At 42.5% G+C, this 26,355-nt stretch overlaps 1 protein-coding gene and 1 pseudogene across 1 annotated transcript; one reads left to right on the plus strand and one right to left on the minus strand.

The window, feature by feature from the left end:
- Positions 1-13,225: 13,225 nt before the first annotated feature.
- LOC115205678 (protocadherin-20-like) lies at positions 13,226-17,304 on the minus strand (annotated as a pseudogene).
- Positions 17,305-19,835: 2,531 nt separating this feature from the next.
- Positions 19,836-25,860, plus strand: LOC115205679 (regulator of cell cycle RGCC). The gene is made up of 5 exons (XM_029771902.1): positions 19,836-19,980; positions 20,266-20,451; positions 21,517-21,597; positions 22,817-22,879; positions 25,251-25,860. The coding sequence occupies exons 1-5, from the start codon at positions 19,959-19,961 to the stop codon at positions 25,256-25,258; spliced, it is 360 nt and encodes a 119-aa protein (XP_029627762.1). The 5' UTR covers positions 19,836-19,958; the 3' UTR covers positions 25,259-25,860.
- Positions 25,861-26,355: the final 495 nt, after the last annotated feature.

A 26,355-nucleotide genomic window follows, 5' to 3' on the forward strand; every position in this document is an offset into this window, starting at 1 on the left:
GGTACAACCCCAAATCCGTAAACATGGGCACCCTCATAGATATCATCCTAACCAACTTGCCCTCCAAATACACCTCTGCTGTTTTCAACCAAGATCTCAGCGATCACTGCCTCATTGCCTGCATCTGTAATGGGTCTGCGGTCAAACGACCACCCCTCATCACTATCAAACGCTCCCTAAAACACTTCAGCGAGCAGGCCTTTCTAATCGACCTGGCCCGGGTATCCTGGAAGGATATTGACCTCATCCCGTCAGTAGAGGATGCCTGGTAATTCTTTAAAAGTGCCTTCCTCACCATCTTAAATAAGCATGCCCCTTTCAATTTTTTTTAAATAGGAACATATATAGCCCTTGGTTCTCTCCAGACCTGACTGCCCTTGATCAGCACAAAAACATCCTGTGGCGTTCTGCATTAGCATCGAATAGCCCCCGTGATATGCAACTTTTCAGGGAAGTCAGGAACAAATATACACAGGCAGTTAGGAAAGCTAAGGCTAGCTTTTTCAAGCAGAAATGTGCATCAGGTAGCAGAAACTCAAAAACGTTCTGGGACACTGTAAAGTCCATGGAGAATAAGAGCACCTCCTCCCAGCTGCCCACTGCGAGAATTTCAATAAGCATTTTTCTACGGCTGGCCATGCTTTCCACCTGGCTACCCCTACCCCGTTCAACAGCCCTGCACTCCCCACAGCAACTTGCCCAAGCCTCCTCATTTCTCCTTCACCCAAATCCAGATAGCTGATGTTCTTAACTGCAAAACCTGGACCCCTACAAATCAGCCGGGCTAGACAATCTGGACCCTCTCTTTTTAAAATGATCTGCCGAAATTGTTTCAACCCCTATTACGAGCCTTTTCAATCTCTCTTTCGTATCGTCTGAGATTCCCAAAGATTGGAAAGCTGCCATGGTCATCCCCCTCTTCAAAGGGGAGACACTCTAGACCCAAATTGCTACAGACCTATATCTATCCTACCCTGCCTTTCTAAGGTCTTCGAAAGCCAAGTCAACAGATTACCGACCATTTCGAATCCCACCGTACCTTCTCCGCTATGCAATCTGGTTTCAGAGCTGGTCATGGGTGCACCTCAGCCAGGCTCAAGGACCTAAATGATATCATAACTGCCATCGATAAGAGACATTACTGTGCAGCCGTATTCATCGACCTGGCCAAGGCTTTCGACTCTGTCAATCACCACATTCTTATTGGCAGACTCAACAGCCTTGGTTTCTCAAATGATTGTCTCCCCTGGTTCACCAACTGCTTCTCTGATAGAGTTCAGTGTGTCAAATTGGAGGGCCTGTTGTCCGGACCTCTGGCAGTCTCTATGGGGTGCCACAGGGTTCAATTCTTGGGCCGACTCTCTTCTCTGTATACATCAATGATGTCGCTCTCGCTGCTGGTGATTCTGTGATCCTCCTCTACGCAGACGACACCATTCTGTATACTTCTGGCCCTTCTTTGGACACTGTTCAATGCCATACAACTCTCCTTCCGTGGCCTCCAACTGCTCTTAAATGCAAGTAAAACTAAGTGCATGCTCTTCAACTGATCACTGCCTGCACCTGCCCGCCCGTCCAGCATCACTACTCCGGACGGTTCTGACTTAGAATATGTGGACAACTACAAATACCTAGGTGTCTGGCTAGACTGTAAATTCTCCTTCCAGACTCACATTAAGCATCTCCAATCCAAAATGAAATCTAGAACTGGCTTCTTATTTCGCAACAAAGCATCCTTCACTCATGCTGCCAAACATACCTTTGTAAAACTGACCATCCTACCGATCCTCGACTTCAGCAATGTCATCTATAAAATAGCCTCCAACACTCTACTCAACAAATTGGATGCAGTCTATCACAGTGCCATCCGTTTTGTCACCAAAGCCCCATATATTACCCACCATTGCAACCTGTATGCTCTCGTTGGCTGGCCATCGCGTCATCGCATCATACTCATTGCAAAACCCACTGGCTCCAGGTCATCTACAAGTCTCTGCTAGGTAAAGCCCCACTTTATCTCAGCTCACTGGTCACCATAGCAGCACCCACCCGTAGCACGTGCTCCAGCAGGTATATCTCACTGGTCACCCCCAACGCCAATTCCTCCTTTGGCCGCATTTCCTTCCAGTTCTCTGCTGCCAATGACTGGAATGAACTGCAAAAGTCACTGAAGCTGGAGACCCATATCTCCCTCATTAACTTTAAGCACCAGCTTTCAGAGCAGCTCACAGATCACTGCACCTGTACATAACCCATGTGTAAACAGCCCATACAACTACCTCATCCCCATACTGTATTTATTTATTTATCTTGCTCCTTTGCACCCCAGTATCTCTACTTGCACATTAATCTTCTGCACATCTGCCATTCCAGTGTTTAATTGGTATATTGTAATTACTTTGCCACCATGGCCTATTTATTGCCTTACCTCCCTTATCTTATCTCATTTGCACTCACTGTATATTGATTTACATTTTTTCTATTGTATTATTAACTGTATGTTTGTTTATTCCATGTGTAACTCTGTGTTATTGTTTTTGTTGAACTGCTGTGCTTTATCTTGGCCAGGTCGCAGTTGTAAATGAGAACTTGTTCTCAACTAGCCTACCTGGTTAAATAAAGGTGAAATAAATAAATACAAATATGAAGAAAAGAGACTAAGATGTTTACAAGAGGTTAGACACTGCAACATCATCAGTCAACTTTTCAAGAAGATTCTGTTCCCTCTTGATTTTGCTCGGACAGATATCTGTCATTAGGCCACTGTGTGAGAACATTAGGCCGCTGTGTGAGAACATTAGGCCGCTGTGTGAGAACATTAGGCCGCTGTGTGAGAACATTAGGCTGCTGTGCATCCCTTAGTGGCTGTGTGTGAAACAGTTGGTTTCTGCTGCTTTGAAACTACACTGAACAAACATATAAACGCAACATACAACAATTTCAAAGATTTTACTGAGTTACAGTTCATACAAGGAAATCAGTACATTTAAATAAACTCATTAGGCCCTAATCTATGGATTTCACATGAGACTGGGAAGACAGATATGCATCTGTTGGTCACAGATACCTAAAAGGTAGGGGCGTGGATCATAAAACCAGTCGGTATCTGGTGTGACCACCACTTGCCTCATGCAGCGCGACATCACTTTCGCATATAGTTGATCAGGCTGTTGATTGTGACCTGTGGAATGTTGTCCCACTCCTCTTCAATGGCTGTGTGAAGTTGCTGGGATCTTGAGGAACTGGAACACTCTGTCATACACGTCGATCCAGAGCATCCTAGACATGCTCAATGGGTGACATGTCTGGAGAGTATGCAGGACATGGAAGAACTGGGACATTTTCAGCTTTCAGGAATTGTGTAGAAATCCTTGCGACATGGGGGTCGTACATTATCATGCTGAAACATGAGGTGATGGCGGTAGATGAATGGCACGGCAATGGGCCTCAGGATCTCGTCACGGTATCTCTGTGCATTCAAATTGCCATCGATAAAATTAATTGTGTTCGTTGCTTATGCCAGCCCATACCATAACCCCACCGCCACCATTTTTATTTTGCCTTTATTTAACGAGGCAAATCAGTTAAGAACAAATTCTTATTTTCAATGACAGCCTAGGAACAGTGGGTTAACTGCCTTGTTCAGGTGCAGAACGACATAGTTTTACCTTGTCAGCTCGGGGATTCGATCTTGCAACCTTTACGGTTGATAGTCCAACGCTCTAACCACTAGGCTACCTGCCGTCCCACCACGGAGCACTCTGTTCACAACGTTGACATCAGCAAACCGTTCGCCCACACAACGCCATACACGTGGTCTGCGGTTGTAAGGCCGGTTGGACGTACTGCCAAATTCTCTAAAACGACATTGGAAGAAACTTATGGTAAAGAAATGAACATTTAGTTCTCTGGCAACAGCTCTGGTGGACATTCCTACAGTCAGCATGCCAATTGCACGCTCCCTCAATGAGACATTTGTGGCATTGTGCTGTGTGACAAAACTGCACATTTTAGTAGCCTTTTATTGTCCCCAGCACAAGGTGCACCTGTGTAATGATTATGCCATTTAATCAGCTTCTTGATATGCCATGGATATCTACGCGAAGGAGAAATTCTCACTAATAGTGATGTAAACAAATTTGTGCACCAAATGTTTTAGATAAATAAGCTTTTTGTGTATATGGAACATTTCTGGGATCTTTTTTTTCAGTTCATGAAACATGGGACCAACACTTTACATGTTGCTGTAACGCCCTGGCCATAGAGAGGGGTTTTTGTTCTTTATTTTGGTCAGGCCAGGGTGTTACATTGGGTGGGCGTTCTATGTGCATTTTTCTATGTTGGTTTGTTTCATTGATTTTGGCCGTGTGGCTTCCAATCAGGCACAGCTGTAGAGTGTTGTTGCTGATTGGGAGTCACACATAAGTGCCTGTTTTTCTGTTGGGGTTTTGTGGGTAATTGTTTCTGTTAGTGTTTTGCACCTGACAGGACTGTTTGGCTGTCGGTTTTCTTAGTTTTGTATAGTGTTCTTTCGTCTATTAAATATTCAATGATGAACACTAACTCCGCTGCACCTTGGTCTACTCTCTCTCACGACAGCCGTTGCGTTTACATTTTTGTTGAGTATAGTCAAACAGTTTGTGTGAATCAGGTGTTCCCAAGCTTTTTTGACCCGCGACCGCATTTTGATAAAAATAAATTGCAAACCTACCATGTAAAAACAAGTGTCGTAATTAACGGCCAATGTTTTCTTTTTTCATTTTGGCCTATGACAGTCTATTACAAATCAGTCTGACAGTACCTTTGACAGTATTTCAAGCTGAAGGAAGTCTGGTTGGAAGTGACTGAAATGCATCAGAAAGGTATTGGGAAGTTCAGAAGATCATCAGGCAATATTTTTGCATCATCTTACATGTAGAAAAGAACGTCATCATTAATGATGGTCTTTTTCCCACCAGTCTGATTTAGTGCCTGGTCTTGTCCACTCTGTGCTTATGGAAATTGTAAAGAGAAACAGAAGACATGTTCCAGAGAGTCTTATCTTTCAGTGATGTTGTGTAGCTTAAACCGTTCAAAAGATACAGTCATGTTTGTAGGAAGAAAACAGAAACTTCTCTGTTTATTACAAACACATCTAGCGGCTACCGGAGGTTACTGACATACACCCGGTTCTATGAACTGGAGTTTTCTCCTGCGAACCCATTCTCAAATCAGGCAGCCCCATATGGCATCGCGACCCCTACTTTGGGAAATGTTGGTGTAAACCCATAGCCAACTTGGGTCCTTGTAGATAATGTCGTTTGATAACAATGAAACAGGTTCAGGGCTTCAAGTTCCTTGGTGTCAACATCACCAACTAACTATCATGGTCCAAACACAACAAGACAGTCGTAAATCAAATCAAATTTTATTAGTCACATGCACTGAATACAACAGGTGTTAGACCTTAGAGTGAAATGCTTACTTACGAGCCCCTAACCAACAGTGCAGTTTAAAAAAATACGGATAAGAATAAGAGATAAAAGTAACAAGTAGTTAAAGAGGAGCAGTAAAAAATACAAATATATACGGGGGGTGCCGGTACAGAGTTAATGTGCGGGGGCACTGGGTAGTTGAGGTAGTATGTACATGTAGGTAGAGTTAATTAAAGTGACTAAGGGCATGACAACACCTATTCCCCCTCAGGAGACTGAAAAGATTTGGCATTGGCAGATCCTCAAAAAGTTTTACAGCTGCACCATCGAGAGCATCCTGACTGTTTGCATCACCGCCTGGTATGGCAACTGCTAGGCCTCCAACCGCAAGGCACTACAGAGGGTAGTGCATATGGCCCAGTACATCACTGGGGCCAAGCTTCCTGCCATCCAGGACCTCTATACCAGGCCCTAAAAGGAAGGAAGGCCCTAAAAATGGCCAAATACACCCCCCCACACAATTTTTACGCTGCTGCTAATCTCTGTTTATTATCTATGCATAGTCACTTTACCTCTACCTACATGTACATATTACATCAATTACCTTGACTAACCTGTGCCCCCGCACATTGACTCTGTACCGTTACACCCTGTATATAGCCTCCTCACATTGACTTTGTACCGTAACACCCTGTATATAGCCTCCTCACATTGACTCTGTACCTTAACACCCTGTAAATATCCTCCTCACATTGACTCTGTACCGTAACACCCTGTATATAGCCTCCTCACATTGACTCTGTACCGTAACACCCTGTATATAGCCTCCTCTCATTGACTCTGTACCGTAACACCCTGTATATAGCCTCCTCACATTGACTCTGTACCGTAACACCCTGTATATAGCCTCCTCTCATTGACTCTGTACTGTAACACCCTGTATATAGCCTCCTCACATTGACTCTGTACCGTAACACCCTGTATATAGCCTCCTCACATTGACTCTGTACCTTAACACCCTGTATATAGCCTCCTCTCATTGACTCTGTACCCTAACACCCTGTATATAGCCTCCTCTCATTGACTCTGTACCGTAACACCCTGTATATAGCCTCCTCTCATTGACTCTGTACCGTAACACCCTGTATATAGCCTCCTCTCATTGACTCTGTACCGTAACACCCTGTATATAGCCTCCTCTCATTGACTCTGTACCGTAACACCCTGTATATAGCCTCCTCTCATTGACTCTGTACCGTAACACCCTGTATATAGCCTCCTCTCATTGACTCTGTACCCTAACACCCTGTATATAGCCTCCTCACATTGACTCTGTACCGTAACACCCTGTATATAGCCTCCTCTCATTGACTCTGTACCGTAACACCCTGTATATAGCCTCCTCACATTGACTCTGTACCGTAACACCCTGTATATAGCCTCTTCTCATTGACTCTGTACCCTAACACCCTGTATATAGCCTCCTCTCATTGACTCTGTACCGTAACACCCTGTATATAGCCTCCTCTCATTGACTCTGTACCGTAACACCCTGTATACAGCCTCCTCACATTGACTCTGTACATATATAGCCTCCTCACATTGACTCTGTACCGTAACACCCTGTATATAGCCTCCTCACATTGACTCTGTACATATATAGCCTCCTCACATTGACTCTGTACCGTAACACCCTGTATATAGCCTCCTCACATTGACTCTGTACCGTAACACCCTGTATATAGCCTCCTCACATTGACTCTGTACATATATAGCCTCCTCACATTGACTCTGTACCGTAACACCCTGTATATAGCCTCATTAGTGTTATTTTATTGTTGCTCTTTAATTATTATTATTTTATTTATTTTTATTATTATTATTTTTACTTCAGTTTATTTTACTTCACTTATTGTTGGTTAAGGGCTTGTAAGCACTTCACTATAAGGTCTACCTACACCTGTTGTATTCGGCACATGTGACAAATAACATTTGATTTGATGAAACTCCTGTTGTTGACTTTATATTTTCCGCCAAGAGTAGCAGATCATTTTATTTCTTCCTTTCACATCTCTTTCTTGGACTGCAAGGCAGTGACAGTATACTTTATTTCTTGCACCTGTGGTTGTGACCACCTGACACAATTAAGTACATCATTTCCATTACACATTGTAGCCACTATGTGGCAGCATTACACATGATAAGCTTGTTCCATATGTACAGTAGGTTACACTGCTCTACACTGGCTCTAATCAGTATTAGATGTATTAGCCTCAGAAACCCAGGATTCTCACATTCTGAGTCAATGAGACAAGATTTGGAAGGATTGCCACATGAAAGTAGATCCATTCTAACTTCATCTGCTAAATAAAATTCCCTATTCTTAAGGCTGTGCCTGGTGATTACCTGAGAAATCCTCAGACCAAAGCTCCTCCTGTGATCAGGAATAGACTTCCGGTAGACCAGTGGTCCTCAACTGGTTTTGCCTCGGGACCCAAATTGATCCAAGTTGTCTCAGTCGGGACCCAAATTGATCCAAGTTGTCTCAGTCGGGACCCAAATTGAACCAATCTCAATTGCGAGCCAATATTCAGGTCAAGAAAAAGAATCACCAAGATACAATCTGGAAAACTATTTTTAATGCTATATTGATAGTAGATATAGTAATTATATGACAAGGGAACAACATTCCCACCTCTTTCATTATCAATAACGACATTTTTCCCATATTCTTGATGAACAATGTTAATAAACTCTGGTTTGAGACCACAATATCAACCACAATAGCAGTGCTAATAGCTCTATATTGAAAAAATATATTCTGAGATTAAATTATACAAAAATGTAAATTCATTATAATTTCTACCCACTTTCTACCTGGTTTAAGTTGTTTAAATTCAGACTGGAGTATTTAATTTATTTAATTTTTTACTCAGACACTCCGACCCACCAGTTGAGAATCAGTAGACTATAGATAGAAGAGATTTTCTTCCACCATGGAATACACGAAGATGACTCACAGGGTTCTAGAAAATAATATAACCACTCCTCTTTGGTGCTTTTGGAAATCCACTCACATTCCATTGAACTGTGGATTCTCTCTGATGCTTCTGTGAGGCTTTTTCAACGACCAGTTGACTACTGTGTCAACCAAGTCACACTAATGAGGAATGAGGATATAAACACATAGAGGAAACTAGTAGGTGATTTATAGTGACTCTACCTAGATGTCTATCTTTTGAGGTTGCACTGAGTGATCAAGAAGTGCTGAATAGAATGACTGATATTTTACTGAGGGTGTAGAATGCAGGAGGGAGAGTAGCAGGACACTTATGTTGCAGAAAATGTCTTCTGCTTACTGTACATTTAACTATTCTCAATGTCCCCAAAGCTCACCACACACACACACACACACACACACACACACACACACACACACACACTTCAAACCGAGCATGATTACAGGTGGAATTACCCAAGGTGCCGAACTCCAACGTATCAACGACAACGTTGTCAGGTTTCAACATCGTTGGAAAGATTATGTGATAAGGAAATTCTCTCAACCAAACACCTTTTTTTGAATTTCCTTTTATGTCACCTGTCTTAACTTGTGAAGAGGCTTAGAGAACTGACTGAACAGGAAGTGTTTGGCTGACAGTTGTTGTGTTTTCAATGCTGGGTATATAGTAAACATTGATTTGTCATCTCTGTGTTCTATTTTATCTTGTTGTGCTAGTTGGACATGTTACAGCATGAAGTCTTTTTCCTGTTGATTCTTCTTAACTTTGTGACATGCAGGTTAAGACTTGTTTGATGTTTTCCCTCCCTATGAACAACAGTAAAAAGATACTAAGGAATAAGGACCTGCCAGAGTACCTGCAGATAAGAACCATGCCAGTTATCATATCACAGTCCTCACCCCGGAACATCTTCACTTCAGTAACATCAAACAGAACGTCTCAAAGATGTAACGAGGAGAGCTGACTCCCTAGTCTGTAATCACATCTGGTCTACACAATAGGCAACATGTCAGGGGTCTCCTGTAACGTTGTCCTGAACAGGGCTTTTGACAAGGAAGAGAGCTAACACGACTCTATTCTGTAACAGACAATCACATCTGGTCTACACACTACCCTTCTAACAGTGGGCTCTGTAACATTGCACCCTTCTGATCAAGGCTCCTGACAACAGCAGAAGAACTAGTCTACTCATTTTAGAAGTACAGTACAGTGTATTCTGTTGTGACTGGGTGAAATGTGATCTAGCAGTACACTAGAGGAGTGAGAATGCCAGATATCAGGTGATGGAGGGAGGGCTAGCTCTGTGACTTAAGATGGTGGTGTTTCTTGCCGCTGCTGCCTCTCGCCTGTCTGTTGATCCATACAAACCCTCACCCTCCCCCGTCTACCTTCCCCACCTCCCCCCGGCCCACCGTCCCAGCCTCTCACCTGTCTGTCCATATGTAACTTACAACCCCTCACTCCGTCCCCCCACCTCCTCTGTCTTCCCTTAACCCAGCGTCTCCCCCACTGCAACCTCTTCCAGCGTCACCCTCCCTCCCCCCACCACCTCCCACTTGTCCCCCCTGCCTTCCCCTTCCCCCTCCTCCTTATCCTCCCTCCCTACATGCCCCTCGGCCTCCTGCCCTCCGCTAAGCAGCTCCTTGGAGGAACTTTCATCACCTTCCCTCGAGGAACATTTAATCCCTTTAGTGTGTCTAAATACCTGAGAGCAGCCATCAGTCAGAGTAGGAAACCGGAGAAAGCTCCAATCACCTTAACCTGGGTCAATACATCAGCTTAGACCAGACCTGTGTTCAAATAGTATTCAAAATCATTCAAAATCTTTGAGCGTTTGCTTGAGGCTCCCTGGATTGCCAGATGGACGGGATTTGCATATTTCAGTGGCTATTCTATTGGTTCTATTGCGGGGCAGGCAAGCTCAATCAAGCATAGATAAAGTATTTGAATGATTTCAAATACTGTTTGAACCCAGGTCTGTATGAAACAGATCTCAGTCTTCAGGCCTAGAGCTGCTCTGTGTTTCTCTCCTCACTGTCATCATTAAGGGACTAGTGTACAGTAGCTTAACACCTGATACTCCACACAGACAGTTCATGGTTTTATAGCTACTTTAGGTTTACATTGAGTGTGACTATTCAGTTCACCTTCTGTCTACTTTGGGACACAAGTCATTTTCATGTTTTGTTTTCGTTGTTTTATCCCTTACAGAAATAAACTGCTGGTACAAACACAAAAATAAATGGAGGTTTTAGTTTTCTATTTTGACATGCAGCTGTCTCCCAGCTTGGAAAATACTGGATCAAAGTACAGTATGTTGGGTCTTGTTAGGCATTTTGCGTTCGGCTGACACTGGCACACAGTATGAAGATCTGACCAGGGATTAGGCTAAAGATAATGAAAACAGAACATGAAGATCTGACCAGGGATTAGGCTAAAGATAATGGAAACAGAACATAAAGATCTGACCAGGGATTAGGCTAAAGATAATGAAAACCGAACATGAAGATCTGACCAGGGATTAGGCTAAAGATAATGAAAACAGAACATGAAGATCTGACCAGGGATTAGGCTAAAGATAATGAAAACAGAACATGAAGATCTGACCAGGGATTAGGCTAAAGATAATGAAAACAGAACATGAAGATCTGACCAGGGATTAGGCTAAAGATAATGAAAACAGAACATGAAGATCTGACCAGGGATTAGGCTAAAGATAATGGAAACAGAACATAAAGATCTGACCAGGGATTAGGCTAAAGATAATGAAAACAGAACATGAAGATCTGACCAGGGATTAGGCTAAAGATAATGAAAACAGAACATGAAGATCTGACCAGGGATTAGGCTAAAGATAATGGAAATAGAACATGAAGATCTGACCAGGGATTAGGCTAAAGATAATGAAAACAGAACATGAAGATCTGACCAGGGATTAGGCTAAAGATAATGAAAACCGAACATGAAGATCTGACCAGGGATTAGGCTAAAGATAATGAAAACAGAACATGAAGATCTGACCAGGGATTAGGCTAAAGATAATGGAAACAGAACATAAAGATCTGACCAGGGATTAGGCTAAAGATAATGAAAACCGAACATGAAGATCTGACCAGGGATTAGGCTAAAGATAATGAAAACAGAACATGAAGATCTGACCAGGGATTAGGCTAAAGATAATGAAAACAGAACATGAAGATCTGACCAGGGATTAGGCTAAAGATAATGAAAACAGAACATGAAGATCTGACCAGGGATTAGGCTAAAGATAATGAAAACAGAACATGAAGATCTGACCAGGGATTAGGCTAAAGATAATGGAAACAGAACATAAAGATCTGACCAGGGATTAGGCTAAAGATAATGAAAACAGAACATGAAGATCTGACCAGGGATTAGGCTAAAGATAATGAAAACAGAACATGAAGATCTGACCAGGGATTAGGCTAAAGATAATGGAAATAGAACATGAAGATCTGACCAGGGATTAGGCTAAAGATAATGAAAACAGAACATGAAGATCTGACCAGGGATTAGGCTAAAGATAATGAAAACCGAACATGAAGATCTGACCAGGGATTAGGCTAAAGATAATGAAAACAGAACATGAAGATCTGACCAGGGATTAGGCTAAAGATAATGAAAACAGAACATGAAGATCTGACCAGGGATTAGGCTAAAGATAATGGAAACAGAACATAAAGATCTGACCAGGGATTAGGCTAAAGATAATGAAAACAGAACATGAAGATCTGACCAGGGATTAGGCTAAAGATAATGAAAACAGAACATGAAGATCTGACCAGGGATTAGGCTAAAGATAATGAAAACAGAACATGAAGATCTGACCAGGGATTAGGCTAAAGATAATGAAAACAGAACATGAAGATCTGACCAGGGATTAGGCTAAAGATAATGAAAACAGAACATGAAGATCTGACCAGGGATTAGGCTAAAGATAATGAAAACAGAACATGAAGATCTGACCAGGGATTAGGCTAAAGATAATGGAAACAGAACATGAAGATCTGACCAGGGATTAGGCTAAAGATAATGAAAACAGAACATGAAGATCTGACCAGGGATTAGGCTAAAGATAATGAAAACAGAACATGAAGATCTGACCAGGGATTAGGCTAAAGATAATGGAAACAGAACATGAAGATCTGACCAGGGATTAGGCTAAAGATAATGGAAACAGAACATGAAGATTTGACCAGGGATTAGGCTAAAGATAATGGAAACAGAACATGAAGATTTGACCAGGGATTAGGCTAAAGATAATGGAAACAGAACATGAAGATTTGACCAGGGATTAGGCTAAAGATAATGGAAACAGAACATAAAGATATGACCAGGGATTAGGCTAAAGATAATGAAAACAGAACCTAAAGATCTTGTGATTAAACCACTTTCACTTTGTTTTCTTCTCTTCACTCTTTCATTCAAGACAAGTTTTGAATTTGTATCCGTTATTCAACATTGATGTCTGACTCAGTTCACACAAGTTAATAATTTCCTTGAATGTCTCTGATTTCATTCTCACTCACATTTTGATGAGGTAAAGGCTGTCACAAATGGTACCATATTCCCTATATGGTGCACTACTTTTGACCAGAGCCCTAACAATAGTAGGCCACTATGTAGGGAATAGGGACCAGAGCCCTACCAAAAGTAGGCCACCATGTAGGGAATAGGGACCAGAGCCCTACTGATAAAATATATGTTGGATTGTATCAGACATTTAAGCAGAGCGTTTCAATTTACAATATTGAAAGAGATAGAGACTCCTTTGTGTGAAAACAGTGAAAATGTATTTAATTGTAGAATTGATTTCATACTTTTTACATGGTATACAAGAAACATCAACTATATATAGTATAGAGTCCAGTCAGAACAAGCATCTCTCTCATTATATGCTTCTCCTGAAGAATATCTATAGAGTCCAGTCAGAACAAGCATCTCTCTCATTATAATGCTTCTCCTGAAGAATATCTATAGAGTCCAGTCAGAACAAGCATCTCTCTCATTAAAACGCTTCTCCTGAAGAATATCTATAGAGTCCAGTCAGAACAAGCATCTCTCTCATTAAAACGCTTCTCCTGAAGAAAATCTCTCCTGAATGCGTAGAGGAATCTGATTCTCATTTATCCTCCTCCTCTGCTGTCGTTCCCCTCTAGATCTCTTCCTCTGTTTCATGTATAAAACAACTGTCACCAGAAACAGACAGAGCGAGGCCACCATGATGCCCAGGCCTACCAGCAGGATCAACTGGGCATGTCTGTCGCAGGCGGGCGTCTCAGCTGGCTTTACAGAGGGCGTCTGTGCCAGTCTGTAGAGCAGGGATCTGGGTACAGTGTCCAGGTGACATGGTTCCAAGGTGTCGTTGACCAGCAGATTGACCCAGACGGTGGTGTGGAGGGGGGCTGGTTTCCCACCGTCACTCACCACGATGAACAGGTGGTGCATCCCCAGGTCCTTATCCATGAGCCTCTGGGCTAAGGTCACATTACCGGACCGAGCGTCCAGCTGGAAGGGACTGCTGCTGCTGTCACTGTGGTGATGGGATGATGGAGAGGTGCCCGGTGATTCCCGCGCTGCGATGGTGTATGTGATCTCCTAGTTTAACCCTGAGTCCTCGTCGATGGCGTAGATCTTGGTTACCATGGTGCCCGTGTTGGTCCCCGTGGAGATGGTGAGACACGACAGGTTGCTGCTGGGAAGGATGAACTGGGGTTGGTTGTCGTTGACATCCTCGATGAACACTGTTACCCTGGCGACAGAGGTCAGAGGTGACGGGCGTCCGTTGTCGGTGGCGAGCAGATCTAACTCGTAGTGGTCCTGTTTCTCGCGGTCCACATCAGCCTTACAGCGCAGCGTCCCCTGGGCGTTGTCTATGACGAAGGGGCCGACACTGCTGTTCACCACCCTCACCTCCACCTCCCCATTAAGCCCTGTGTCAACGTCCGACACCCCCACCTTCCCCACCTGGGCCAGGGGAGGTATATTCTCAGGGATGAAGAAGATGAAGTGAGGGGTGAGGAAGTCAGGAGCGTTATCATTCTGGTCCAGGACGGTGATTGTCACCATCACGGAAGACTCTAATGGAGGAGAGCCGTTATCTCTGGCTACAACTGTCAATCTGTGAGCGTCCTGTTGTTCCCTGTCCAGGAGTACAGAAACCGTCAGCTGACGTGTGTTTTGGTCGATTCTAAAAATGGCTAAAAACCATGTGTGATGGTCGGCCCAGTTTGTAGGTGACCTGCCCGTTCAGACAGCTGTCTGCGTCCTGCGCCCTGACTCTCAGCAGAGACGCCCCAGGAGGGTTATTCTCCTCTATGTCTATCAGATAGTGATTCTGGAGAAACTGTGGAGCATTATCATTTACATCCACCACCCTCACCTGGATCACTCTCCTGGGGAAGCCCTGAGCTGCAGGCTCTCCGACACCACCACGCATCACTACAGAAACATGATATTCACTCTTCATCTCATAGTCTAAGGGCTTTGATGTTGACAGGAGATATTTGCCGTTTTACAGGCTCAAAGAAAATGGCACCTCTCCTTCAATGGAGAGAGACAATGAGCCTCTAACAGTCCTAGTACCCCCCAGCAGCTCTAGCAAAGCCAAGAGTGGGGGGCTGGTTTTCCTGTAACACTATCGTCTGGTTTTGATGCTCTGCTATGAACCTGATCTTTATGCCATTCTCCTGGTATGGCACGGGGAGCAGGGATACGGTTACCTGAGTGTCTGCAGGGGGGCAGTGGGGGCCGCTGGCTAACACTATCAACACCACCTCCTCTCCCCTGTCACTAACACTGTCACTTGTGGCGGTCTCTGAGGTCTCCTCTCAGGCTGGTCAGGCCAGTGTGACTGTCCCGACTGAAGAGTTCCCTGGCCCGTTCTGAGACCTTGGGGCTGAGGGAGTAGGTAATGGCGGCGTTGGGGCCCAGGTCTAAGTCTGTGGCTCTGACCATGATTACTGCTGTCTCTGGGTGATTCCGCTATAATAACCACCTTCTGGGTGCTGTCCAGGCTAAACTCTGGACAGTTATCATTCACGTCAGTCACTTTTATGAATAAAGTTGCTGTGACGCTTAGTGGGGTAGAACCACAGCCTGTGGCCACTAGAGTCATCTCATGAAGATCCTGCTTCTCGCGGTCTAGTCCTTGTCGCACAACCAAAAACAAAATGGCTGCTTCTTCTTCTACTGTCACACTGAAAAACTCACCGGCTCCCTCTAGGTGGTACTGCAGCTGTCCGTTACGTCCCATGACTCTGTCTTCTGCCTGGTCGTCCAATAAGAAACGGGTCCCCACAGCCACATCCTCAGAGACACTCAGATGGATCTCAGTGTTGTCAAAGTGAGGAGCGTGGTCATTGATGTCCTCTACGACCACAGTGAACTTCACCAGCTCTGCCTCAGGGCCCACGATGGCGTCGTGTGGGACGATACACTCCCCAGCCTGGGGTTGGTCAGGACACAGGGCCTCTCGGTCCATCCTGGGACAGATAGATAGTTTCTTTATCAGCAGCAGCTATACATTACAAGCATACAGCAACAAGAAACATCAAAGTGCAAAAATCCATCCAGTTATGTAAAGAAACAGTCAAAAGGCCTGTAGGCTACCAGATCATCTAGAATGAGTTTCAATAATAACCATCTGTGGTCGGTGGTGTAGACATCCCCTGTCCCCTGGTCCACCCTGAGGTAGACCTGGGTCAGGAGCTGCTGGGGGGGGGGGGGGGGACATGAACCCGACCCGGACCCCAGCCTCCTGCTCCTCTGGAACCGAGATCTGAACGGAACCGTAGCACAGGATCTGCCTGAGATGGACCATGACAAGCACCTTCTAAAGTAGAACATAGAAGTGAAAATGTAGGACTAGGAACGCTAGAAGACATTGGTGTGAAGTAAACCACTGATATGTACCACATTCTAAAGGAGAACCCGAATAGGGAACTTAAAACACTGGAGAACCTTGTTGTGAGGTTGGAAAAACATTCATATGAGGAAATGATTATCCTTGGAAGTTCCCCCTGAAGTAGGCTATGATGGAAACAGCTTCCTTTCATGATCTATTATTAACAGTGGCATTACTGCCTCAGTGGTTACTGCAAAAGAAGGGACTGTGTCGTGTCCCAAATGGCACCTTATTCCCTATTTAGTGCACTTCTTTTGACCAGGGCCATAGGGTAAAAAAAAAATGGTGCCCTATTTAGGGAATAGGGTGGCATTGGGGATGCAGAGGTACTGTAATATAATCTGAGGCATCTCACCCTCTTTTCCCTTACTGTTCAAACCTACTGCACCATGACTAATGACTAAACATGCTTGTGGAATTATATAAAAAAAGCATTTAACAAAACCTACAAACACATCATTTCTATGACATTTTACATATTTACATGATGATGTTCCATGTTAATAGTGAATAATAGCATTATTCTTAAAACATCCAAGGAGTGTAATGCTGCCACTAATACTGGTGAACTAATGTTTATTGGGTTTTTACAGTAATTAGCATAGACAATTACGTAGATACAAGATATGACATGACAGATCAATTGCCCTATGGTTTATTAAGTGATAAAGTGACTGACTAATGGATGACTGACCTGAAGGAGTCCAGCCCAGTTCATAGTATCATCCGTCACATGGCCCATAGCCTCCACACGACACCTGTCCGGGTTACCTCTGCCTCCACCACTGCTAAGAGTAGGGAGGAAGACTGGGAGGTAGCTGTACCTGTAGCCTACCTGGGTACTGTTAACACCCTCTCCTTCTCTCCTGCCCCTCCCACCTGTCACTCTGCCAGACTAGTGTAGGGAGGAAGACTGGGAGGTAGCTGTACCTGTAGCCTACCTGGGTACTGTTAACACCCTCTCCTTCTCTCCTGCCCCTCCCACCTGTCACTCTGCCAGACTAGTGTAGGGAGGAAGACTGGGAGGTAGCTGTACCTGTAGCCTACCTGGGAACTGCTGTGCCAACACACACACACCTTGTGCCCCTCCCACTACAGGTAAATTAATAAGCTGATTGAACAGTGTGCAGCAGCCAATCAGAACAACTCGTTAATCAGCATCTTTACCTTCTTCCTGTAACGTTTATCTCTGGTTTAGTGGTTTGAGGAATTGACTAATTGAAAGTAAATGTAAAAAGATTATCTGAATGGTTCTGGTGAATGGAACAACAGAATATGAGATGTCAGATAAGACATATAATAGGTTCTTATCTGTAACCATATGAACATACGTACTGTTATACATGATGAGAAAGAAGTCAGCTTAGGGACAGATATTCCACCACAACGTTCCAATTTCAACTGTGGCCACAAATGGCAAGTGATCACTGTGATCACAGAGTGCTTCCCCAATTCTAAAATCGGCCAACTAAATATAGAAATATGACTGTAAAAGGGCTATAATCTTTCCTCCCCAGAGGTGTAGGCATACAACCAGTAAGGCAGTCAGTAGGACAGAGGTCTATGTTGGCAGTGACATGAATTGGAACGTTTCATTCTCACTTCTTGAGTGACCCCTGTCTATTCAAACAGATTTTTTCCGCAATTGTATTTTGAAATATTGCGAAATACCTTCTAGCTGCTGCCTGCTGTTCATTGACAGCCACAACTCAACAACCAGCTGTTTTATATTTGCCACCGCCTAATTGCGGGATTCCAGACTGTAGACTTGGCCTATGCGCTCATAATGTGACAAAACACAATCTTAAGCATTTTTTAAATGTTAAATAAACTATTGATCCACTGAGGCTAAATTATACTAGTGTTGTATTTGACATGATTTCATTTAGAGACAGGAGTAATTATATATTTTAATTTATCTGTAGCACTTCCAGCACCCCTTCCTGCAGCGCTATGTTTTCTTCCATGTTCCAAGGCCAAATAAATGAAGCAACACTTCTTATTCATTCAATGGATTGTGGTCAGTAACCCCATATGAGGTTATTGTGTAGGTAGGCCTACTGTTACTATAATACTTCAAATAATCTATCAGCAAGTAGCCTAGCCTACAATTACGATAATAAATTCAGTAGCAGGTTAATGAAACCTGTAGTGATTTCAGCTATATTGTTATTGAAACGACGTATACCATGTGTCCTTTTTAAACAACAAAAACACACGTCAAATGACTTGGACAGCCAATGGGAATAGTGTACAAATGTATATTCGCATCAGTAGGCTAAGTGACTGAAATGCATCAGAAAAGTATTGGAAAGTTCAGGAAAACATCAGGGAACCTCATCAAGTCGACTATAGTCATGTGTAGAGAAGAGCTGCCTTGCTTTATATAGCTAGACTAATGATCAATTTAGCTAACATTTCCCAGCCTAATTATAACCAAATATCCAAACGGAGATTCAGTGAAAACAAAAATCGGACATAGATTGATTTATCAATAAGAGTTTCCATGCTTGTCTCAAGGCAGTCCCAATCAAAACGGTGCTGGAATGATCACCACACATGGCTTTACAGTTATTATAACCAGTGGTGTTGTGCTATTTTTATAGGTAGTCTATTAAGCCATCATTTCTGAATGAAAGTTGGTACCGACATGAAGCATATTGTATAAAATAATTGTAGTATATACATACAATGCATCATCCAAATTGGATGATTGTCTATGTCTACACATACTGCAAGAGGCTAAAGGAACATTGTCTCCTTTTAAAAATCCTAAAACACCAAATGAGGCCTACCTTATTAGAAATTAGGTCATTATCACTGTCAATGGTGAATGATAATTCTTCATGTTTTACCGGTGAAACGTCTGTGCCGCGTGCATGCCAACCATTTAATCCCAATCAGGTTCATGGGAATAGGGATTTTGATCTTGTTGAATGACGTAAGGGTGGCTAACAGGCCTAACTAATCGGATTTTAGAGCAGATTGATTTATTAAACAACCACAGCATGAGAATAAATATATATATATATATATATTCAGCACAATCATCCTACATTGTCACAATAAATGATTATCATGCTATTATATTCTGTTTGTTATGTACAATACTAATGAATCATTGAGTGACCTTACGAGACACAGCACCATTCTGAGAAGTGTTTATAATGGTTGGATGGCTTTGGAAGTTTCACATAACAACAGTTCCATGACCTAAGTGGTGCATTCAGTTGACTACAATTCATTTTTACACCATTGCAGCATTAGCGCAAAAAATATTTGTGGCGTAAGCCCCGAAAGCCAGGTCCTGGTGACGTTCATGGAGTTGCATAAGTTTCTATCTTGGGGTTTCTGAGACTGTTCCGTTCATATTTTCTTCCTCGCCCTTTACTGTTACTTTCGAGACGCCCACTCACTACTGTAACCACAGAAGCCGCGCTCAGTGACCTGATTGGGTGCTGCACAGCGCGTCTTTTCCGTTGTGAGTAGAGTCTATGGAGGCTTTATAAACAGAAGACCCCACCTATCTTCAAACTTCACTTCTTCAACGGTTTCTGTATTCTATTAGTCACCGACACACTATTCCCGCTTTTCAGAATGTCTACAGAGAACTTTTCAGGTGAGTCTTGAGCGTTGGCTTGATTTTTACATTTTTATCATTATGCTATTGATTATTGCAGCGTTTTTTCTTGTATTTTATTCCTGCTGTTGTAGATTTTTAATGTGGATTGATTTTGTTTGGTATACATTATTTAGTTTTTAATGGCAAATTTTGAAAAACTTTTAATCACTTTAGTCCTATTATTAATAGGCTAATTAAAATAAATGTGTAAAATAATTATATTCCAGCATGAATTGAATTATTCCCACTCTAACTAAAACCATTTTCTAAATCCCCTATCAGACTTGGAGCTGGAGCTAACTGATCTGCTCCAGCAGTTCGCTGACGTGGTTGAGGAGATGAGAGAGCCTTCCCAAAGCGTCCCGTACGAATACGAGCTGCTCTTGTCTGAAGCCAAACGGCGCACCGGGCTAGGGGACGACGGCTCAGTGGTCAGCGACAGCGGCGTGGAAGACAATAGTGACTGCAGTGAGTAGCCTTTAGGTCTAAACATTTATGGTCGTGTGACCCATACATACGTGGAGGAGTGCGCGTGGGGTTTGTGCGTAAACGATGACTCAGATGGAGAATACGCCTGTGGGTAGCCGCCGTTTGAGCCCCTTTCATCAACCCACACTTGACATTTTTTACTGGCGACAGCATCGGTTCATGAACATGCATCAACCTTACATGAAATTAGAGTCACACAAAATAACACTGTTTCAACTAATGCACGTTTTCTCCATTACATCGAATGGATTTGTATGACTGTCTGTGGATGAAGGGTTGCATTATTTTATTTAACACATCATTCAATCTGAAAGTTATATTCAACATTAGCTACCAGAATGGTCTGCTGTAGCTCAGTTGGTAGAGCATGGAGCTTGCAATGCCAGGGTTGTGGGTTTGAGTCCTGGGGTCACCCATATGTAAAATGTATGCTGCTATGCTTTGGATCAAGTGTCTACCAAATGGCATATATTTAAGCAATAAGGCCTGAGCGGGTGTGGTATATGGCCAATATACCAGACTCAGGGCTCTTCTTATGCACAACTGCTTGGATCCAGCTCTGGTATATTGGCCATATACCACAGCTCCCCGAGGTGCCTTATTGTTATTATAAACTGGTTACCAATGTAATTAGAGCAGTAAAAATACATGTTTTCTCATACCTGTTGTATACAGCTTTCAGCCAATCAGCATTCAGGGCTTGAACCACCCAGTCTATAATATATATTAGTTGTGCCACGTGTAGATATGTTATTTTGGTCTAACCTCTCTTTCTTTCTCTCTCTCTCTCTCTCTCTCTCTCTCTCTCTCTCTCTCTCTCTCTCTCTCTCTCTTTCTCTCTCTCTCTCTCTCTCTCTCTTCTCTCTCTCTCTCTCTCTCTCTCTCTCTCTCTCTGTCTCTCTCTCTCTCTCTCTCTCTCTCTCTATCTCTCTCTCTATTGCTCTCTCTCTCTATATATATATCTCTCTCTCTCTCTCTCTCTCTATTGCTCTCTCGCCCTCTATCTCTTTCTCTCTCTCTCCCTCTCTCTCTCTCTCCCTCCAGGCAGTGAGGCGTTTCTGGGTAACAGTTTGAACACCAGTGAAGAAGAGATCCACACTGCAGGCATAACAGTGACGCCCAAAGGTAAGGAGACCAACACCATTACATCTCAACCCATCACCATGTAAACTAGCTCGGAGCAATCTGTCCAGATGGATTTGTAGTAGGAGATCACTATCAGTCCATACACAGATCACTACCACTTTCCCACAGATAATTAGAGCATTACAATAGATCACTATTGATTTGAGTTTACACAACAAAGCTGGGCCGCTGTGTTTCTACAGCCTGTCTCCTGCAGGGCTATTGAGCCTCATCGTTGGGTGGTGGAGCGGGGGTTTAGGGTAGAAGCAGCTGTGTGTGGCTGGGTGAAAGGGGGCCACATTGTCAAATGTAGATGAGGGAATAATGTTAATTGAAAGACCACAGAGTGCTGGTTGAGGGGGCACCAGTCTGTCTGTCTCCATTATACTGGCACACATGGCACTACTTAAGACATACATTAGACATACATAACACTACTGAAGACATACATTAGACATACATAACACTACTTAAGACATACATTAGACATACATAACACTGCTTAAGACACATTATACATGCATAACACTACTAAAGACATACATTAGACAAACATAACACTACTTATGACACATTCAACATGCATAACACTACTAAAGACATACATTAGACAAACATAACACTACTTATGACACATTCAACATGCATAACACTACTAAAGACATACATTAGACATACATAACACTACGTAAGAGACATACATTTGACTTACATAACATTACTTAAGAGATGCATTAGACAGATGTACATAGCATTACATAAGCCATACATAAGCTAAACATAACACTCGAATTTCCACGTCAGTCAGTCTGAGGTGTACAGCAGGCGCCTCACTGGCTCAGTGGAGTTTTATATTATGGGCTGTTTAAGAGGAGATTTTTATAAAAACAGCTGAATAAGAGTCTGTGAATCTTATTTTCCATCTTGGTTAAACCAGGGGTTGTGTCCTGACCCCTTCATTATGTTCCAAATGGTACCCTATTTCCTATATAGTCCACTACATTTAACCAGGGCCCTAAGGGCTCAACGGAATAGGGTGTCATTTGGGATGCAGATTCTTCTTATATAATTCTGGGAGTTGGATCCCATTTCCTGCTCTGGTCCAAAGGAGGAAATGCCAGTGATATTAAAGCTGCTTCTGCTGCATGTCTCCACAGAAATGTTCCATTCAACCACTCTCTGTTTCTCCATTCTCACATGCTCTCCTTTTTCTCTGCAGCCAGAATGGGAGACACAGGAGACCTACAGAGATTCATCGACAGTTTGGACCGGGAACTTGCTGGTATGCATCTCAAAACAAAACAAAAATTCCCCACAGCCGGACAATCTCTTTATATCCCTTTAGTCTAGTCTTTCAATCTCTTTATATCCCTTTAGTCTAGTCTTTCAATCTCTTTATATCTCTTTAGTCTAGTGTTTCAATCTGTTTATATTCCTTTAGTCTAGTCTTTCAATCTCTTTATATCTCTTTAGTCTAGTCTTTCAATCTCTTTATATCCCTTTAGTCTAGTCTTTCAATCTCTTTATATCTCTTTAGTCTAGTGTTTCAATCTCTTTATATCTCTTTAGTCTAGTCTTTCAATCTCTTTATATCCCTTTAGTCTAGTCTTTCAATCTCTTTATATCTCTTTAGTCTAGTCTTTCAATCTCTTTATATCTCTTTAGTGGAGTGTTTCAATCTCTTTATATCTCTTTAGTCTAGTGTTTCAATCTGTTTATATTCCTTTAGTCGAGTGTTTCAATCTCTTTATATCTCTTTAGTCTAGTGTTTCAATCTGTTTATATTCCTTTAGTCGAGTGTTTCAATCTCTTTATATCCCTTTAGTCTAGTCTTTCAATCTCTTTATATCCCTTTAGTCTAGTCTTTCAATCTCTTTATATCTCTTTAGTCTAGTGTTTCAATCTCTTTATATCCCTTTAGTCTAGTCTTTCAATCTCTTTATATCTCTTTAGTGGAGTGTTTCAATCTCTTTATATCTCTTTAGTCTAGTGTTTCAATCTGTTTATATTCCTTTAGTCGAGTGTTTCAATCTCTTTATATCTCTTTAGTCTAGTGTTTCAATCTGTTTATATTCCTTTAGTCGAGTGTTTCAATCTCTTTATATCTCTTTAGTCTAGTGTTTCAATCTCTTTATATTCCTTTAGTCTAGTGTTTCAATCTCTTTATATCTCTTTAGTCTAGTGTTTCAATCTCTTTATATTCCTTTAGTCGAGTGTTTCAATCTCTTTATATCTCTTTAGTCTAGTGTTTCAATCTCTTTATATCTCTTTAGTCTAGTGTTTCAATCTCTTTATATCTCATTAGTCCAGTGTTTCAATCTCTTTATATCTCTTTAGTCTAGTGTTTCAATCTCTTTATATCTCTTTAGTCTAGTGTTTCAATCTCTTTATATCTCTTTAGTCTAGTGTTTCAATCTCTTTATATCTCTTTAGTCTAGTGTTTCAATCTCTTTATATCTCTTTAGTCTAGTGTTTCAATCTCTTTATATCTCATTAGTCCAGTGTTTCAATCTCTTTATATCTCTTTAGTCTAGTGTTTCAATCTCTTTATATCTCTTTAGTCTAGTGTTTCAAACCCATCTGAGGTCAGTGTATCATGCAGTTTATTTTCTATAGGCCTTTAATATTATAATTTTTTTTACTGCTGGTTAGGCCTTTAATTTGATCAATTTCCCTTTCCATTGAGAAGCTAACACGTAGTAACCTACGTGTTAGCTTCTCACTAACCTACAAGCCGTATAGTGCATTGCTTTTGACCAGAGCCCTATGAGGGAATAAAGCCTTATGAGGGAATAGGGTGCCATTTGGAACTCAGACTGGTTCTCTTCCCTGCAGTATTTACATTTACATTTGACATTTTAGTCATTTAGCAGACGCTCTTATCCAGAGCGACTTACAGTAGTGAATGCATACATTTCATTTCATGCATTTTTGTACTGTGATTCAGTATCCAGCTGAATCACAGCTCCTCTAGTGTCTAAATGCAGTATCCAGCTGAATCACAGCTCCTCTAGTGTCTAAATGCAGTATCCAGCTGAATCACAGCTCCTCTAGTGTCTAAATGCAGTATCCAGCTGAATCACAGCTCCTCTAGTGTCTAAATGCAGTATCCAGCTGAATCCCAGATCTCCTGTAGTGTCTAAATTCCATGTCTGCAGGGTTGAGGTGGGCTATCTACACACCCTCCAGTGATAGTAGTCTATAGTACATGACTATCACTCTTACCACTATCAGCAGAGAGGCAGTGCTGTTTGAGAACACACAGAGACGTAGATACACACACACACACACACACACACACACACACACACACACACACACACACACACACACACACACACACACACACACACACACACACACACGGACGGACGGACGGACGGACACACACGCACACGCACACGCACACACATGCACACAGACGTACACACACACACACACACACACACACACACACACACACACACACACACACAGACATGCACGCAGACTCACACACACACAAACACACACAGACATGCACGCCGACTCACACACACATACACACCGTGTTATCAGACACAGATAAGTGCTGTGAATCATAACTGTTCTCAGCATCGGTACCAGGCTGCTGCATGCTAATGACTGTGCGTTTGTCTGTGTCTGTCTGACAGAGATGTGAGCGGAGAGACGGAGACTGAGAGAGAGCTGCTGAGACCACGGGGAGAGCGAAGAGAGAACAGACCAGAGGCTGCACGGCTGGCTACCACTGATCTGAAACAGTTCTGTTCTGTTCGGAGAAAGCCAGCTCTCTCTTGGATAAACACGAGGAATTAAAAGGGCATCATGTTCCAATATCTAGAACACTACTGGACCTGAGGTGGTAGACTACACCCCTTCCCTCAGACTGGTGACGTTTTGTAGTCAATGTGAATCTTTTCAATAGGAGAACATGATGTGTGTGAAATGGCATCCAAGTACAACACTTGCTAATCACAAGATCTATAGCGGGAAAAGTAGGGTTTATGCCAACCTGCTGTTTCCTGATGGAAGGCCTTATAATAGTGAAACCCATTGTCCTCATCATAACCCAATGTGTTAGACCTCCCCCCATGTACAGTAATAGTTAAAAATGCTGAGTTTTATATTGTAAAGTGTAAAGTGATGTACAGTATTATAATGCCTATACTACAAACAGACCAGTGCCTAACCTGATGGTGATGATGATGATGATTTTTGTACAGATGAATGCACAGATGAATAAAGATAGTTATTTAAAAACAACTTTTGTTGTCTTTCTAAGTTATTTAAAAGCAAATGAATAGTCTAAAAACATAGAGTAAGTGGGTGGAAAATGTACAGTGAAAAGTAAGTGAACAAAATGTAATTTCACATGATATCATTAATCAATCAATCAAGGAATCAAATGTATTTATAAAGGCCATTTTACATCAGCCGATGTCACAAAGTGCTATACAGAAACCCAGCCTAAAACCCCAAACACCAAGCAATGCAGAAGTAGAAGCACGGTGGCTAGGAAAAACTCCCTAGAAAGGCCAAAACCTAGGAAGAAACCTAGAGAGGAACCAGGCTGTGAGGTGTCCTCTTCAGGCTGTGCCGGGTGGAGATTATAACAGAACATGGCCAAGATGTTCAAACGTTCATAGATGACCAGCAGGGTCAAATAATAATAATCACAGTGGATGTCGAGGGTGCAACATGTCAGCACCTCAGGAGTAAATGTCTGTTGGCTTTTTAAAGCCGAGTATTCAGAGGTCG

Source organism: Salmo trutta, chromosome 13 (assembly GCF_901001165.1).
Source record: "Salmo trutta chromosome 13, fSalTru1.1, whole genome shotgun sequence".
In the NCBI taxonomy this organism is placed as follows: domain Eukaryota; kingdom Metazoa; phylum Chordata; class Actinopteri; order Salmoniformes; family Salmonidae; genus Salmo; species Salmo trutta.